Source organism: Drosophila nasuta, chromosome 2L (genome assembly GCF_023558535.2).
Source record: "Drosophila nasuta strain 15112-1781.00 chromosome 2L, ASM2355853v1, whole genome shotgun sequence".
Lineage (NCBI taxonomy): Eukaryota > Metazoa > Arthropoda > Insecta > Diptera > Drosophilidae > Drosophila > Drosophila nasuta.
The window spans coordinates 7,346,480-7,364,762 of NC_083455.1; the positions used below are offsets into that span (position 1 = coordinate 7,346,480).

At 39.4% G+C, this 18,283-nt stretch overlaps 1 protein-coding gene and 1 non-coding gene across 6 annotated transcripts in view; both read left to right on the plus strand.

Moving 5' to 3' along the window:
* Positions 1–18,283, plus strand: part of LOC132783485 (tyrosine-protein phosphatase Lar) — a 118,066-nt gene that overhangs the window by 69,231 nt on the left and 30,552 nt on the right. For all 5 annotated transcript variants that reach the window (XM_060788685.1, XM_060788684.1, XM_060788687.1 and 2 more), the window contains one exon: positions 7,524–7,703. In XM_060788685.1, the coding sequence (XP_060644668.1) occupies positions 7,524–7,703 (180 nt within the window). The remainder of the gene's footprint in view (positions 1–7,523; positions 7,704–18,283) is intronic.
* Positions 4,769–4,933, plus strand: LOC132783775 (U1 spliceosomal RNA). The gene has a single exon (XR_009632191.1). It is a non-coding gene; the product is annotated as a U1 spliceosomal RNA (small nuclear RNA).

Here is an 18,283-nt window from a genome sequence, read left to right on the forward strand (position 1 = left end):
CAGTCTGAATGTCTAGCTGGCTGGCTGACTGGCTGACTGGCTGTGCATGTCGTCTGTCAGTGGATACACATGCAACTATCACGACTGCACTGACAGTTGGACAAACAGACAAGCCATCTACTTCTACACACAGATCCAGTTCGTCAGTTTGTCCGTCAGTTTATCTGTCGCCGTATCTTTGCTTGGATATCGTTGTCCGGCGGACAGCTCGAACAGTCAGCAATTTGTTGGCCCCAACCGAGTTGTTGCCATATAACTGTAATCAGCAAACATTTTATGTTTCAAACTGTACTGCATTTTGTATTAGCACTGAATGTGGTTCTGTATCTGCATTCGTAACTCTCTGTCTCTCTCTCTCTCTCTCTCTCTCTCTCTCTCTCTCTGGCCTGTGGTTCACCAAACGTGCTGCCAGTTACCAGCAACCAGTATCCAGCTATAACATGAATCTTGTCTAGTGTTAGCATTTAACAGATTAGAATACATCAAAATCTGACGTTTAGTATGCTTACTGAATTTGCGCAAGCATCCCAAAATTAATTACTCAAATTTAAAGTATACAGTATTAATAAATAGTATTTGTAAATACCAATTTCAAACAACAAATTGAGCAGCGTGAATATTGAATATCGTACATAATTATGTTATTTCGTATTTGAAATGAATGACTTTGATAGTAAACATCGTACTTCAATCAGGTAAATCAAACCCACAACAATGTTGTGCAGTTCTTCAACATTTAATTAAATTTTCTAATAAGTATATCGCATCCAATGAGTAAACAACTTCTGCGAGATATCACTCTCCACTTTTAGCATCATCGTTGTTTGCCTCTTGCAGCTCATCTCAAGATTCCTTTGTTGAAGTCATCTTTTGTACGTAGCTTCATCTATCCACAGTTGTAGAGGGAATCGACCATCATTCTATCTATTAGCCGGTATCATTACTGAATACTTTGCAATCACTTCGGGAGTCACTTGAGCTGGAATCAATTGTTGTTTGCCTGTCTAAGTACTGAGAACGTTGCACGTTGTATGTTATACACAATGAGAGAACTGTTAAGAGCGACAGCAATTAGGCAAACGTTGGCCCTTCATTAGGCTGATCAATGGACTGCTTGAATGTCACTTCTAGGCAAACGACACTCACATACATATACACACATGTGACACACACACATACACTCATACTGTGGCAGGTTGTGGCATTCATATTATGTATACGTATGGACTTTGTTGTACGCCACATCCTTTTTGCCAACAGGAAGTGTTGACTGGCCACAAATTTGCCGGCGTCTTGTGGCTGAAACTTTGTTATATCTCAATGCTGCTTCTTTCTCTTTTTGCCTACATTCTTTACTCCTCATTCTTCTCCTGTCTTTTTTTCTTTTTTTTTTTGTGTGTGAGTGCCGCTGGCACTTGCGGCTTTATTGTTGGTATTGTCTAACATCTTCAGCAAGTTGCCATTTCCCGGCTGCTGCCACTAAAAAACGGTTATTTACTCTGCTTGTAGTTGCCGTAGGCGCAGTTTCCTTGGCTTGTCGCACACTTCTTATCCTTATTTCCCCCCTCAGGCTGCTTGCTTTCCCAGTATGTGTATGTGTGTGTGCCTACTTAACACAATAAACACTCAATTTTCAAGCATGTTTTGTTTGGGATTTGGCTCAGCAAGCAGCAACGGCGAGCACTTCTGCTGCTGGTTTGAAACTTTGCTAAGCAGCCGCACACAATTGTTTACATTAGGCCCAAGGATATGGGTATATATACTTAGGGCACGGGGAGGAAGGGAATTCACGAAACACTACGACAGACGAGGCCTATAATAAATACATTTAACGTTTCGACAATTGTTGACTGCTGGTGTTTTGATTTGTTTTCAATTGCTTGCTTCAAAAGTTTTCTGCATAATTTCGAAAACTTGACACCAAGTTTAACCAGCAAATGAATAAGACAATTCTCACTAGCCTGCCACAAGTTGCACGAGAACCAGCTTAAAATAAATGATGTGAGTTGAATGTTTGCTGCCAATGAAAAGCTCCGATATCAACAAGTTTGACTAGTTTCATAATTATAAGCAGAGAAACTTTAACTGTTGGAGTATTTTAAATAATAGTTTAAGTGGCATTACTCAAAAAAAAAAAAAAAAACAAAATGTATTTGTTCTCTAAAAGGACTTAAAGTTAAGACTCAAATAATAATGAACTGACTATTAAATCCGATTTATTAAAATGCAATGCAATTGCTGTTGTTATTTTTATCAATGTGCATTTGCAATTCACAAAATTGAAAATTGAAGTAGCATTAGTTTATGCTCTTATAAAAAAACAATTCGTTATTTTTGCTGCTCGCTACTTAAGTTTTATATAAATTACAATCCATACTTCAGTCATCTCAGCTGTTTTAATAATTTAGCAATAACAACAAGTTAATGCAAATGCCGAGGCAGCAAGAAGAAAGCTAATGCTAATGCGCTCTGTGTTGCTGACTGCTGGAAAAATGGCATTTTGACGAACTGGACGCGAATTGTAGCAAGTAGCAAAGTGGCAAGTAGCAAGTGGTAAGTGGCAAGTAGCAAGGGGTCGATCCTGGGTCTGACCAACCGCCCGCAACAACGGCAGCGGCAACACGACGAACAACACAAAAAAAATGTGTGGAAGAAGCAAAGAAAAGGGCGCCTCTTATCAATCTTAAAAATGCATGAATAATTAAAATATGCAAATTTGCCTGTGGCCAGTTCCTGGGTGTCCTTAAAGGCAGCCGAAAGACTCGGAAGAAAGCGAGAGAAAGAGAGAGAGTCTCTGAGAAAGCGACTGCAAAGTCGCAAAGTCTCTTAAAGAGGACTTCATGTTGTTGGCTGCCTTTCGCTTTCGGCGTCTGTGTAATGTTTGCTATGCCAACACATACACAAAAAGTTCCCCCACTTCCTCCTCCTCCACCTCTTGGAGCCTTCAGAGCTGGTCGTGGTGTGTAAACAGCATATTTATCAGAGGGAAAACTGAGAGAAAAACGCCGCGTGAAAATGCGCCTTTGAAAGTGACTCAATAATGCAAACACCTGGCACCTCAGTGTGTATGAGCTTTATAGCTGCCACCACTCTTTATCCTTGTTGCTAATGTGAATGTGTGTGTGTGTGAGGTGTGTGTGTGTGGGGGTCAGTGGCATCTAAAAGCAGACAACATGCAAATAAAGCGCTTTATGTGCCGTTGCTTTTGTGCCGTCTAATGATGTTTATCGCACTCAAGACATTGCCAGTCTATTGAGAACTCCTCTGCGTGTGTGTGTGTGTGTGTGTGTGTGTCAAGGGAGTTGTCAGTGCGTATATGTGTGTGCGTTAGGAGATGTACTCTTGAAAGCAATACAAAAACTGTGGACAGGTGCTCGACTTTACTTTTGCCTTTATTAGCTAATTCATTAAAAAAGCTGTCGCTAAAAACTCTACTCAACTCAACTTAACGAACTGCGTTCCGTACCTGGATTTTGCTTCAACATTGTTTGCACATTTTCCAACACTTTTGCTGTAGCAGCAGCAGCATCCACCCGAACCGCCAGGACCACCAACTAGCCGAAGCTTAATTGAAATGCATGAAAAGCCACATGAATTTGGCAGTCAACGACAGCAGAGCAGCAGACGCAGCAGCAGAAGCATCTCCCAGTTGCTGCTTGGCTTTATAATAAATGCATACTCACACACTCACACACCCACACACCCACACACACACACACTGAGATACACCCAGTGGCATGCAGACACGCACTGACGCGTTGCATTGGTCAGCGATGCGTTCACACTCCGGTCGTCTGCCGACCCATTCAACACCTCTCTCTCTCTCTCTTATTCACTTACACTCACTCTTTCTCTCTAGTAACGCTGTAAATGAAGTGTTCGCCAGTTTGGCATGCTGCGAGTTTAGCACACTGTCCTCTGCTTTTAGAATTTTTCATTGCATTTTCAAATTGGCAACGCATAGGCAACACCAACAACAACAACAACTACAACAATTTGCCCACTGGGAGCCACTAAAAACAAAAACTACAACAATGGCAACGGCAACGACAACGACAACAAACATCAACATCAAAATCAACAACTTTTAGTCTTTAACTGAAATGTCGTTAAACTAGCATGTGGTGTCTGTCCTGTCGATGCAGCTCCAGCTGCAGCTGGTTTACTGCAAGTTGCATGCTGCACCCGTCACTTACCACTCGCCACTTGCCATTGCCCAGCAAAAGCTGCATATTTCTGGTTTAGAACAATGACAAATATTTGCCACCGGATTATGCTTTAAATATGCTCTTTGCAAGTACTGCGCAAAAGGTTCTTTAAGTGCGATACCAAAACTCTCGCAAATTTAAACAAAAACTTTTGAATGCAAAACAAAAAATGGAAAATAACTTTGACTAAAACCCTCTAGAGTTACATAGAATAATTAATTAGCCGCTAACTTTACGATAAAAACTAAACAAACTTTCAACTAGACTGTTGCCTCGCATTCACCAAGTGTTGCACAAAAAGGATCTACATATGTGCATTCCACACAGATTATGATGCGGTAGCGGCTGCACATGTAATTTATTATTTGGCTATTTAATTTCAATTTAAAGTGAAATTAATCTATTTCAAGTATTTTTTCAGTTCTCAAAATGGCGTTAGCTTGAAATTCGTTTAAAAATTATAACATACCTTAGGGCGTTTTATATTGTAAAGAATATAGAATTCCCAACAAGTTCTGGCAGCTGCTTATTGAAGCCCTATAGATTGAAGCATTAAAAGCATACTTACCTGGCGTAGAGGTTAACCGTGATCACGAAGGCGGTTCCTCCGGAGAGAGACTTGGCCATTGCACCGCGGTCAAGTTGACCTTCGCGAGTATTCCTCATGTGAATACGTCGTGCGCGAAATTTTTGGTAGTCGGGAATGGCGTTCGCGCCGTCCCGAACTTAATAATACATAATATTTGTGTGCTTGAAAAAATAATAATATTATTGAGAAAAATTCTACAAATATTTATCCAATGTCTGTAAATTTGAAATGTATATTTCTGATGTACGAAGTGAAAACTTTAAATCACAGTCATATTGTGAAACCTTATGCCTCAACCAGAGGAAAAAATAGCTAAAAAGGAATTCATATTTTTTCAGTAATTCCAATAAACTGGCATAATATAACTTCACAGTTTTATATTGGGTTACGCATCAACAAGAAAAAAAATTGTTAATATTCTTTGACTGTGGAAAAATCTGTAACTCCTGCCTGCAGAGAACGAGTTATGTTTTACTCGTGTTTGCACTGATGCTTTGTATTTGGTGTGCTGTTTATTTGCCTGCCTACTGCGTGTCTGTCTATCTGTTCGTCTGGCTTTTTGTCATATTCTCTTTTATGCCAACAAGCTGGGAAAAACAGCAGCCACACACAACACACAAAGAGACGTTGTACATAAATACACTCGCTAAGCAAGCAGAATATACTTTTGTGCATTTGTTTAATAAAAAAGTTTTATTTGTTAATTTTTGGCACAGTTTTCAGTGGGTTTCGTTGCCGTTGAAGAAGTGACGCTGCAATAATAAATAAAGCACCCAAAAACCAAGTAGGCAGCAGCAGAGGGAGCGGCAAGGGGAGGTAGCTTGGGGATAGATGCAGACGAAAAATGGCTGAAAATGCCAGTAGACTGAAAGGATAAAAAGGACGTTGAGAGGCGGCAATGACGGCAGCGTCAAATGTCAACATCAATGTTGTTGTTCTTCTTGTTTTGCATTTATGCATATGTGTGCACATACATATAGTAGCTACGTTGATGTGTGCATGTGTGAGAGCATTATAATGCATACATATGCAGTTGCGTTTTTTGTCTCTCTGTTAAAAATTTTAATTTCACGCTGAAAAACACAAACAAAGGCACAACAAACCAACTGATAGTAAGACAGGCGACAGATTGTGGGGTGCAAAAGCGGATTGAGAAGGGCAAGCGGCAGCTATGGCTGCTGTGCAGAGACATTTGGGATGAGGAACACGACGAGGAATGCTGCTAACTTCTGGGCCGTTTATGGTGCGACGGTACTAGTTGTTGCCGCTGTTAAATGTTTTAGCGAAATACACAAATGGAAAAACAAGTCAAAAAAATGTAAAAGATTATACTAGAGAACTTTTAAATGCTCTTTATTCTTATTAAAAATTGAGATTTGCTTAAAATATTTACTAAATATTAGGTAAATGTTTGCAGAGAATATTTTGCATACTAAATATGCAATAGTTCATTGGTTGCAGCTGTTTTAAATAGAATGTAAAGGGTATTTATAAAGGATTCAACAGTACGCATACTTGATATCGTAATGTAAAACCAACTGATTACTGCTTTCATAAATGCAACTGGAATTCAAATTAACGTATGCATGATTATTGAATATCCCTTTGAATAGCTTTTGATTTGCTTTTTATATTTACTAAACTTGTTTTTCGATATCGAGTCCAATCTCTGTTCGACTTCATAAAATGAGTTGATTATTAAGCTGCATTCAGCTGAAATTGAATATATATAAGTAGCGTATTATCTCTATGCATTTATGCAAAGCAAACGGCATTAAATAGCGAAAATACCACTGTTGAAGAAGGTACGCGAGTGAGAATGAGCTGAACAGTGAAGAGAAAGGAAGAGAGAGGTTAACGTGGGAGCGCCAACAGCATCCGGCAGATGTGCAATGGCAGCTGCCGGAGCTGCAATTGGAGTTGGAGTTGAGGACGAAGAATGGAGGATGAAAGAGTAGGTGGGAAAAAAGAAGGGAATTTGCCTGCTGGATTTAATTGGAAAATGTAAATGAGCTTTGTTCATTTGAAAGATGCAGTCGAGAGCAGCCGCCACTTGGTTGCAAGTTGCGGATTTGCTTTAAACCCGCCAAACACACACACACATAGCCACCACCACACACAATAACAATGCGACTGCAACTGCGAATGCGAATGCCAAGCCCTTAAAGTGTACCACAAAAGAAAATTGTCACAAGGAAAAATGCTGACCCCGCACACGTACCATACACTTGCATACATACATGAATGTCTATATATAAGTGTACGTGTGTGTGTGTGGGTAGTGCACGCCATTGTTTGACTTACAAAATGGCGTAGAAAGCGCCAACAAAGGCAACTGTGCAGCGTTTTAAAAAACGGCAACTTCCGTTTATAAAAGCGTCATGTAAAACAATACTTTATGCTAGTGCGAGAGTGTGAGAGTGTGTGTGAGGGTGTGGGTGTGGGTGTGCGTGTATGAAAGTGTGAGTATGTATATATGTATATATTTGTGGCATATTGTTTTCCAAAAACTTCCCCCGCGCGTCCGCCATCTTCAATTCACAATCGTTGCTTTCATATTTTATATTCCGCACCCCCTTAAAAACTTTTAACATGCCACATACATATTTTTCTTGCTGTTGTTTTTCGCTTTCTATGCAACATATAATAATTTTGAGATCCATTGTTGTTGTTATTGCTCAGGCGTTTTTTAAACATTTTTGCGACTTTTCTTTATGCATTTGCAGGCGATAAAACACCCGCAGGATTTCCGGTTATAACCCAGGGTCCAGGGACACGCGTCATCGAAGTGGGTCACACGGTCCAAATGCAATGCAAAGCCATCGGCAATCCCACACCGACAATCTACTGGATCAAGAATCAGACAAAGGTGGACATGAGCAATCCCAGATATGTCATAAATAACGGTAAGTCAACACTTTGATAATAATAAAGTAGATGATAATGCGACGACGCTCGAAGATACCAATATTGAAAAGACAAAAGCGAGAAAAATCTCCATCAATATTTTAAATTCCAACTATCCCAGCTGTTGCAGTGAAAGATTTTCGTTCTATATTCTGCACATTCTATCCGTGCTCAGGTCTAAGTAATAACAGTTTATAAAAAGTTAGCTTGACAGTTATGAATCCTTAGGCAACTTCCCCAGCTCTATTTCTGCACTTTAAAATTATTGTCCTTCCCCCATGTATCCGTCTTTGCCTTCTCTATCTCATCCCTCAAATAAATCAATGTTCATTTTATACACTTCTTTGATGTTTATCATTGCTCATATGCGCATAGTGTATCCTTATCATTCAACTTCCTAAAGCCTTATCCCGTTGCCCAGGGAGTTTCCCAAAATAGAGCTTCACTGCTGAGAAACGACTTCATTTATTAAAATTCTAGTCTTTGACGCACTACCTTTCTCTTATTTTTTTTTGGTATTTTTCTTCATCACTTTTTCCATTTCTTTGTTTTTTAGTATTTTGCGCTTACGCTCATTTGAATTTCTTAGGAGTTTACTTATGCTTCGCCGCATTTTGTGTCACAAGTTTTTCGGCGCTTAGTTAACGTTTGACTTTTGCCAGCTGCTGCTGCTCCGTCGCTGTCCCTTCTGCCCTTTTTCGTTGTCCTTTTCCCCTGCCCTGTTCACATTCCTTGCGGGGAAGGAGGGAACATCTGCGAGGCCTGACAAATGGCAAAGTTGGTCCTCGAAAATGGCGATTGCCTTGCACACCTTTTTAGTTCCTGGACAGCTGCGGCTGCTGCTGCTGCTTCTACTTTGGCTGCCGCTGCTGCGTCTGTTTTATGAGCCAGCTAGTTGAGATCTTATTAGGTAGAAACTTTACAAATGTCAACAGAATGTCGCCAGGTCCTTTAATCAAGCGCTTCTCTTCGGGAACACAACTCGCTGCCCTGTTCTGGTTTGCTTTGTCGGCTTGGGGCGGGTTAGACTTAGGTTTCAGTTTGGGTTTTTTGGATGGCCAACTCTAATTACGGAAAATATGCTCGACGATGATGATGGCGACGCAATGGCGACGACAACGGCGACAGCGATGACGATGTCGTTAACGCTGACATGAGGCACATCAAACGTCGCCGTTTGGAAAACTAACAAAAGCCGTCAACAAGCGAGTCGAAGTGAGACGTCGCGACGCTGCGACGGTCGGTCATTAGAAGCACAAATATTGACATTAATATTGACATTAATATGCATTAAAAGAGTCCTTTTAAAATGACATCAATGGCCGCGTTGACAACACCAAAACCGACAGACCAAGCGACAGCAACAGCCGCGATAACAATGATTATATTTGCGTTGTCCACAGGGGAGTTTTGTGTGTATGGAATGGGAAGGAGCACAGTTGGATATCCAGTTGGGTGGCTAGTAGGGAAGTGAAGGGAAAGGGAAAGGGAGGGGACGTCAGTTACACTAACATGTTTCAATTGCAAGTGGCAATGACAGCAACAGGGAGAAGCAGCCGCCGATCAAAGCCAGGCCAGAACAATGCCTGCCTACTACTGACATGGCCATGTTACATTGGTCCGGCCACAGCCGGAAGCCAGGTCCCGGATAGAGGTCCGGTCTTCTGGTCAGCCGACGCTTTAACAATTCGAAACGTGTTGAGAATAGTAAAAATTGCAAAAGAGCTCGAACCAAATGCTAATGAAATGGCTCGCTCGCTTAATGACAACCTGCTAAACAATTGACTGCTTGCAAATAAAAGTTGTACTAGCTGCCAAACATCGCATACCCTGCAGCACTTTGTTAACTTCGACTTGCGAATTAACAGCACTAAACAAACGAAAGCTCAGGAGTTGTAAATAACTTAAATGCAAGAACTAAAGTAACAAACATAAAACTAACAAACGGCACCTTTCGTATTGTTAATAAAATTTAGAAACTCTTTCAAATATCTGAACAGTAGTATATTTTACATTTTAGATTTCAGATTAGCATTATTAAAAAGCATAAAAATCTAATAAATTTTATATTTTAATGCTTTCTCCATTGAGGACTTCCAGGGTCTTCTTCTATTCAGATTCAATGCATAATATAATTCGAGCTAGTTTTATAGATTTTAGTATAAAAGTAATTTTCACTTTCGCTGCCCATTTTGGCACTCTTACAAATCTTTTTGCATTTAATTATCATGTGGGGAATTAAAAGCCTTAACTACCAACTTTGTTAGTTTCAATCAATGTATTTGAAGCACCGCAATTCTCAGATGCCTAAGTAACTCTAGCCACCCCTGATATTTGCGATCCAATAACCATTGGCAGTCGCAATTACCTTGCCAAGAACTAACCACTTTGTTTTAGTGGTTGTAGCGCATTACAAATTAAAAACTGTTGCAAAAATTTCCCCAAGGTAAAATCATTTTTTATGGTATATGTGCCTGCCTGCCTGCCTGGTGTTCTGTTGTGTACGACGACGTCCAAGCGACGAAGCGACCGACAGACGCGACTACTACAATATCCGTCCTGACCTATTCATATTCCAGCTGAAACAAATTCTTTTTTTCTTTCCACTCTCTCTCACTTTTATTTCTCCCCTGCTCTCGTCTCTATCTCTATCTGGTCAGAGCTGGCAGGGCAGGTCGACTAATTTAGCGTAACACGAACAAAAGTGGCCGTGGACTTTGCGGGTTAAATTAGTTTTACGTGGGCCCAAGCAACTTTCTAGAGACTTTTTGTTTAAGAGCACCACAGGAGGACGGAGGATGGAGGATGAGGTATTGTAGAGGTGCCAGCAGACGTGGCAGACAGTAGACGCCGCCATCTTTGGCACGTTAAACGAAACGTAAAAATATTTCCGCCAGCTAAATATCCTTTTGGGTGCCCTAAACGTCTCTAAGCGGTTCCTTCTGCTCCGGCTCCGGCATTAGCTATGGCTACGGTTTAGGCTGCGGCCGCAGGTCCGGCTTCCATCTGCTTGCTTTCGTTTGCTGTGTTGTCTTAAAGTAGGTTTTAAATTTATGAAAATGAAATAAATTTGCGCTCGAGGCGCGGACGGGTTGCTACAGTTCTATTCTATTCTATTTCATTCTGTGTTCTGCTCTGTTCTATTTCGGATTCGGTTTTATGGTTTCTGGTACTGTTCCTGGGCCTGCATAGTAATGATATATATAAATTTCATAATAAGTTATGCAAGTCATGTGCCGTTTTATTCAATTAGCACTTTATGGTCCTTTATTTTGCAAAGTCCTCTTCCTCATCCCCACCGTCCGTTCATCCTCAGGCGAAACCGACCAACCAAAAAGGCAGCTTGGGGCGCGTTGATTTTTCGGTTATACGGCCGTCGCGTGCTAATTAAGGCCCTCGGGAGGGGTACGTGAGTTATCAAAATGAAAAGTAACTCGGCATAGTCGCTCTTCACATAGCTCGTTGTCATCTCCTATTGCTGCTGTTGCTTTTTCTTCATACTCGCTCTTTGTACTCGCTTCATAATTAAATTAGAACTTTATTATTTTAATAAAATGCCTAGGGTTCCATTTTGCCTTTTCTCTCCGTCTCCCCGTCTGCCCGCCTGCTGACTGCCTTGTCTCTGTCATACTTATTCTAGTTGCATTTATTGTGCGCCCCTCGGTCACGCCCCATTTGCTTTAGGACTTATTAATATGATTATTATGGACCCTCCTTGTGAAGCGTCTTATTAGATTGTCCCCCAGTGCGATATTCTCTATAGTCCTTGTAAAGAAAGGCTTATTATTCAGTATTATTGATTTCACGGGTAATTTATAATGCTGCTTGACTGAGTGAAAATTTTGAAATAGGCTTATTAACCCAAAAAAGAAATTAAGGATTTAGTCGAAATTAGATCAGTCAGTTCGCCTATTGATGGAAACCTTTATTTCTATTAGGTTTATTAGTTTAGGCATGGTTAATGTCAATGCATAAATCAAAAAATCTACATAAAACTTATCGATAAAGGCAAAAAAAAACCAGAACAAAATCAATAAATTCTAATGTCATTAGGGTTCGAATAAACCAATAAAACAGAATAGCTTGATTTCATTTACTTAGCTTTGTCGATTCCTATTGAATAGTGGTTTAGTTTTATGCACACTGGCATGAAATTGAATTAAAGCAAAGTGAGCGCCTACAAAGCGCCATCAGATGAGCCGAGGATTCCCGTTGTGATACTATGTTTAATGGTCCTCTAAAAGGGTATAAAGGTGTTCGTTGTAATGTGAATATCTGCATTCGGCATTTATTTTTTATTTTTGTTCTTATTTCTCTCTACTCGCCAGCAAATGACAACGGTCGCACTTCAGTGCGCAAATACGTTTATAAATATTTTATTTAAAATTACTTCGGGGCATTGCCGCATTGCCGTTGATAGTTAATTTTGTCCTCAGCGAGGCATAGGCTGATGAACCAAAGAGTCAGAGAGAGAGAGAGAGAGAGAGAAAGAGAACGAACCCGAGCGAACGTCCGTGCGACAGACCGACAATAATATTGAGGATAATACCTTTATTTTTATTCGCTTTCCCGCCAAATAGTCCCAGAGGGTATTGTTCAATAAAAAAAAGAAAATAAAAATAATAAAGAAAAAACGAGAGCGAAATGTACTATATACAAGAACCTGCATTGGCTTGTAGTGACCATGTTCTTCGCTCTTTTTTAGAAGGGTTCAATGCGTCTGGGGAAATTACTTTATAACTGGGCTGGGGCAAGAGAGAAAATGAAAGGCAAAAAAAAGAAAACGAAACGCAAAAGGTATGGCAAATATTTTTCAAATACCATAATTTGGCTTTTAAGCAAAAGAGGCTTATCAGAAATTGGTTTTTGCCTGGCCAATTGTCTTAATGGCCAGCACATGGAATGGGCAATGAGCTTACGCAGAACTTGCACAAGTGTCGCACACCCTCCCTCCTCAGCAATTCTCATCCTACCCACTAAGAAGTTTTCTTAGGAATTGCCAAGGGTTGTCCGTAGACTGACCCAGCAATTGAATCCTTAGACGCCAAATGTCATCTGACAGCTGACAAGTTCAAGAGCTTCGCTATGCCAATAATTTCATATAGTGCGAATATGATAGTCGTCGGAAAATAATCAGAATAAGCTAAAAATTTCCCAATTAATCTCGGTTGATTGAAGTGAAAATAATTCAATAAAGATTAATTTGGCCTATTAATCATTTATAAAATCAATGTAGCATAGTATATAAATAACGTTAAATATATGACTGTAATTATAATTATAATTTCAGTTATTCATTAAGTGACTACTATCATTTCTTATATACATTAGAACTAAGAATATGCGAGAAGTCGATATTATCAATATGTTGAACAGATTTGGAAACAATTCAATAAAGAATAATAAAGTTTAGCAAATACCATTATAATATTATAATATATAGCAGCGTGTAGAATATGTGAGATTAAAAAATGGTTATTTTAACATCGAAATTCTGATCATCTAAATTGAAATATTATATTATACACGTTTGCTGAAATTACATTAAGCTGCAAGTAGACAGATTGTAAGTCCTTACTAGCTGAATATGCAGTTAAATTTTTACTGTTTCGTGTCGTCAGCACATAAAGTCACGTTAATCTTTATGTTTGTCCATTCTCATAAACGAACACACTTTTTGCCGCAGTCTCCGTGCTGAGCGTCTTTTGTTTTCTCTTATTTCACTTGTACGTCTTCCTTTTTTGACATTTTTATGTGCTCTTGTTAAACTTAAACTACGCTAGGTGCAGCTTCTTTAAAAAGTCCCCTGCCTCCTCTCCCATAGAAAGAGGCAACAGCGAAATAACTAGACGACTATAACTTTAATTGCTGTGCCCATCATTACAATCGCCTCCGCCTTGGTCCCAAACCCCGTTCCCCGTCTCGTGGCCATGTTTCAGTTCCAGTTTCAGATCCGCCTCCTTTGGAGGAGGGTCTCTCGCAATTATTTACTTGAGCTGTAAAACTGTAGTTAAGGCAAGTCAACTTGAAAGCATTTGAGAAAGTTTAATGCTTAAATTATGAGCTACCCTTACCCCCCGTCAGGAACCTATACTTTGGCATCCCTTAACCCCAGCTTGTCGCGTCGTCGAAAGAGTTGACAGTCACTTTTGTTGAAAATGAGACAGTAATTGCCCAAAATGTGCATGACTCGAACATTGAGTTGGAGTTGGCTACGGCGATGGAGAAATGTAGACGGGACAGGCACTTGGGAATGACTCCCGGTGCTGGGTCAGTCAGTCAGTTAAGTTTTTTCCAACCATTATTCGGTAGCTAGAGGGGCGGCAAGGTTGATAAGTCGTCCGTTGGTGCATTATCAAAATTGAAACTTTTCACTTTTATGAGGGGGGTTGAGAGTGGTTGCCCCCATAAATGTCACATTGTTGCCAAAAGACGTTGAGGACTACTTAAATTAAAGCATAATTTAATTAATAATCCCATTTGGCCACGCAGCCAAGCACTGAGCACACGCCTTAGCGGCTCTGGGATTCAGCCAGGCGACAACTTATTCGCCTTCTATCTCCGCCCCTTTGCCTCGCTCTATCTCTCTTTCACTTCCCTCTCCTTTCGCCCCGCTCGCAATGTGTGTGTTTGTGTGTGCGGTAACGGAAGTTACAAAATATGAAAATGACTGCGCAAGCGGAAGTGCAGTTGTGGCATGCCACATGTGTGCCATGTACATAGAGAGAGGAAAGTTGAGGGGCGGAGACTCACAGTTTCGTGTCTGCTCGCGTATTGGGAGCACCATTGTCTCGCGCCTGTTGTTAACGGCAACTGTGGCACAAAAGACGACAACGCGTTGCCAACACGCTTGCCCTTTTGTCCGCCATTCTCCCCGTCTGCTTGTTAGGCAGGCCTCGTTGTTGCTGTGATTGACTTTGGCTAAATAGTCCATGTGGCCATAAAAAGCTTCCCAAACAATCCTGCAGCAGTCGCTGCCCAGCGATGCGTGGCTGCTACATAAAGACGGCGCGCATTTCGGATTGAATTTGCCTGTGGATGCGAAGGAGTGGTTCCATTTCTATGCTTCCGGAATGCAAGCCATTACCATGTTTGGGATTCTAATTTGCATAAAAGCGGTTCAGCTCAAGGTATGCCATTCGCATTCAGTATGTGTGAAGCGGTATGTAAAGTAATTCTGAGAAGTTTCCTAGCTGCATCTTAGTTAATCCCACTGAGAACTTTGTGTCTCATAAACGCGTTTTGCTCAGAGCTTGAGCGAAGTTTTTGCGGCTGAAGCTAAGCAATGAACTAAGAACTTGCAATTTATATTTCTTAATAATTATTTCATTTTTCATTTTCTTCATATATTATTTATTTATTATAAAAATGATGCATAAATTTCAATTATTTAGAGCCAGTTTGCTGAACATATTTAAAGTAAGTCAGCAGATTTTCTTTATTGTTCTGCTTTTGTTAGTCGCCGTTTTCATATAAGTATTAAAAGCAAAACTGTATTATTTTAAATTAAAACAAAACCAGTCCAATTTTCATTTGGGCTCAAAACTCAGGTTCGGTCGACCTAAAACCCGTTTTATTTAAAAGCCAATTTTCAGTCTTAGCACAACGTTTGCCAGTTATTTTCTTTATTTTTATGAGGCTTGAAAGAATTTTTAATTTTCATAAGAGTTACACCCGCACTCACACAGACACACACACACACAAACGCACACACACGCGCAGCTAGCGAAAAGGCCAGAGGAGACGACACCCAGCTGCATGCAACAGAGCTTAATTTTTATTGCTACAGTCAAAGCCCACACACAAAGTGCTGAAGCTGCCCCTAAAAAACCCTTGCAGGCATCTACTTACCTCATTCCTCCTCGCTTTCTCCTGTGTGTCTGTGTGTATGTGTGTGGCTTATGTTAATGTTTTGCCAGCTTGCCGACAATTTTAATGAAAGTTGCTTGCCATAAATTTTAATCAAGTTCTCCTTTTGCCGTTTTGTGGATTTTTACCTTGAAACCAAATGCCAAGTGGTTGTATTCATATACGTTTGTACTTACAAACAGAGATGTCCTCGACAACGACAACGACGACGACAGCGATGAGAGTGCTATTCAAATATTTCGATTATTTAAAATGCACTGGCATTAAATGGTTGTTTGAATGGTTCAACGGTTTCTAAACAACAACAATAATCGTTTGCTGTGTCGTTTGCGAAGCGCAACAAGCGTAATAAATGTGCAGCCAAACACGCCAAAAAGTATGCAATAAATTTCACAACAATCAACTTTGATGCATGTAGGTGAACGGAACAGCCAACAACAAACAGTAGCCAGCAGCAACAACGACAAGTACATATAAAAAATAAATAAAAATGTGCAAATAGAAATAAAAAAAAGTAAATGAAAACGAAACGTTGCACAGTAAAAACCGCGCCGCAATCATCTAGCAGCATGCATCATTTTTAGTTGTTCTCTTTTCTATATTATTTTATTTGCTTCAACATTTTATCCTCTCTGTACCCGCTGCCTTGCCATTTCGGTGGTACTCTCAGCCGGCAAAACAACAGAAGCACCGCACATATAATAAACACGAGTGGAGTATGATACTTTGGAACATTTAACACGGCTCGACATTTCTACAATTTATATACATCTACTTCCCGTGGGAGGTGGAGGTGGGGCAACAATACGAGTCATTAAAATGATTCACTCAACTGTAGTCTGTGTGTGTGGGTGTGTGTTTTTGTCTCATATTATTGCAGTTCTTTTCGCTGTGGTTCATTTTCGCTACACATTTTATTCGTCTGTGGAGAGGCAGCGAAGCAGAGCAGAAAACATTTTCATTAATTGGCCTACATCAAATCCAGCTACACATTCTCATATGTTACCCAAAAAACTACCGCAATGAATACTTTATTCACATTAGCTGCAGCAACTTTTCACTTATTCACATTCACTTACTCACCACAGTTATGTTCCCCTAGATTGCAAACAAACAAAAACATGCGGATATTTATGAGGAAATTCAATTTCATTTGTTAACCACAAAATAGATTATTTTATAATTAAAATGTGTATTTAGCAGTAACACCATAAAGCTTATAACTTCAAAAATATGTTGAAAAATTCATTTAATACCTTACATTTGGCATATTATATACATTTAAAATTAAACTAAAGATATTTCAAGTTTATTGAATTTATACATATATATCATATTGGTTGAAAATCAAACTACCTCAATTGCTTTGAAGCACATGAAGCGAAATATCCGCTTCAAAGTTTCAATAATTTCCATAAAAATTAAAAGCAATAAATATGTTCAACAAACTGAAATCGAATCTCAATTCAATATGTATGCATAAACGATGCGACAATTTTTATCGCCCAAATATGCGATCTATAAATAATGAAGCGATTTAAATCTGAAAATATTTCATATGAAATGGTGCAAATGAATAGTTGCCATATATCATTCATATTTGATACCGAAAGTATTTTTATTGACTCGCTAATATATACCATAAACAAGTGTGAGTCAGGAATAAAAAAATAGAGAAAAAAAAAAATAAAAATTGAGGCAGCTGATTAATTGGGGCGTATTTGAGCGTAAATTGAATAATCAACGTTAGATCATTAATTCAACACGAACTGAAAATAAAATGCTGTATATATTAGGGCAATTTATTGATTAGAAATTTGAAATATAATGCCAGCAAATGGCCAACATAATAACATTGTTAAGCGGCAAAAATTTGTAATTAATAATGGATGCGAATTGTGTACTAAACTCTACCCTGCACACGAACATTTGGACGCGAAGGGTATATTAAAATTGACAGCCACAGATTTAGGTCGAATTAACGGACAACAATGAATGACACAATGAAATCTCAATGACATAATATGAGACATCACATTTTCAATTTAGCAGTCTTTAAATGAAAATATAAATAAAATAGCTCGCAAAAGTTTTATGGAAATTGAGCACACAATGTTTATTTTCCCAAGAATACCGAAATATTAAAATATTCTGATTATTCTGCTGGTTTTATGGCATCTGCCTCCAGTATTTTAAAAATATATCTTCGCTTAAATTTAATAACTAATTGGTGCTGGGAAACAATCACGAAATTCATCCCACATTGAGTCATAAGTTTATGGGTCGAAACTGTTGATTTAAAAGCGACAATTTATATGCGTTTTCGCCAGAGCATTATGGATTGTCTTATAGTCTCATATAGCGCAATGTTATGACAGCTGAATTAGTCTCGTAGTACATATTTCATTGTTTATTGGTCATATAAATATAATGCGAGGGCTTCAACGGTTTATGACACTTTATATGCGCATGTGTGCGTGCGTCAGTGAGCGTATGTATGTGTGTCTTTGGGTGCTCACATTAGCTTAATATGCCGGAAAAGTGCGCTCGATATTTAATAGACCCAAGGCAGATTGCCAATGCGTGCCAAAAGAACAACACTGTCATAACTTTTATACGGCCTTTAAAATCATATAAAAATTGTGTTAATTTTCATGTGTAGCTCCTTTTTTCCTTCTTCGCCGCCATGTCGCTGCACCAGACAGCAGTG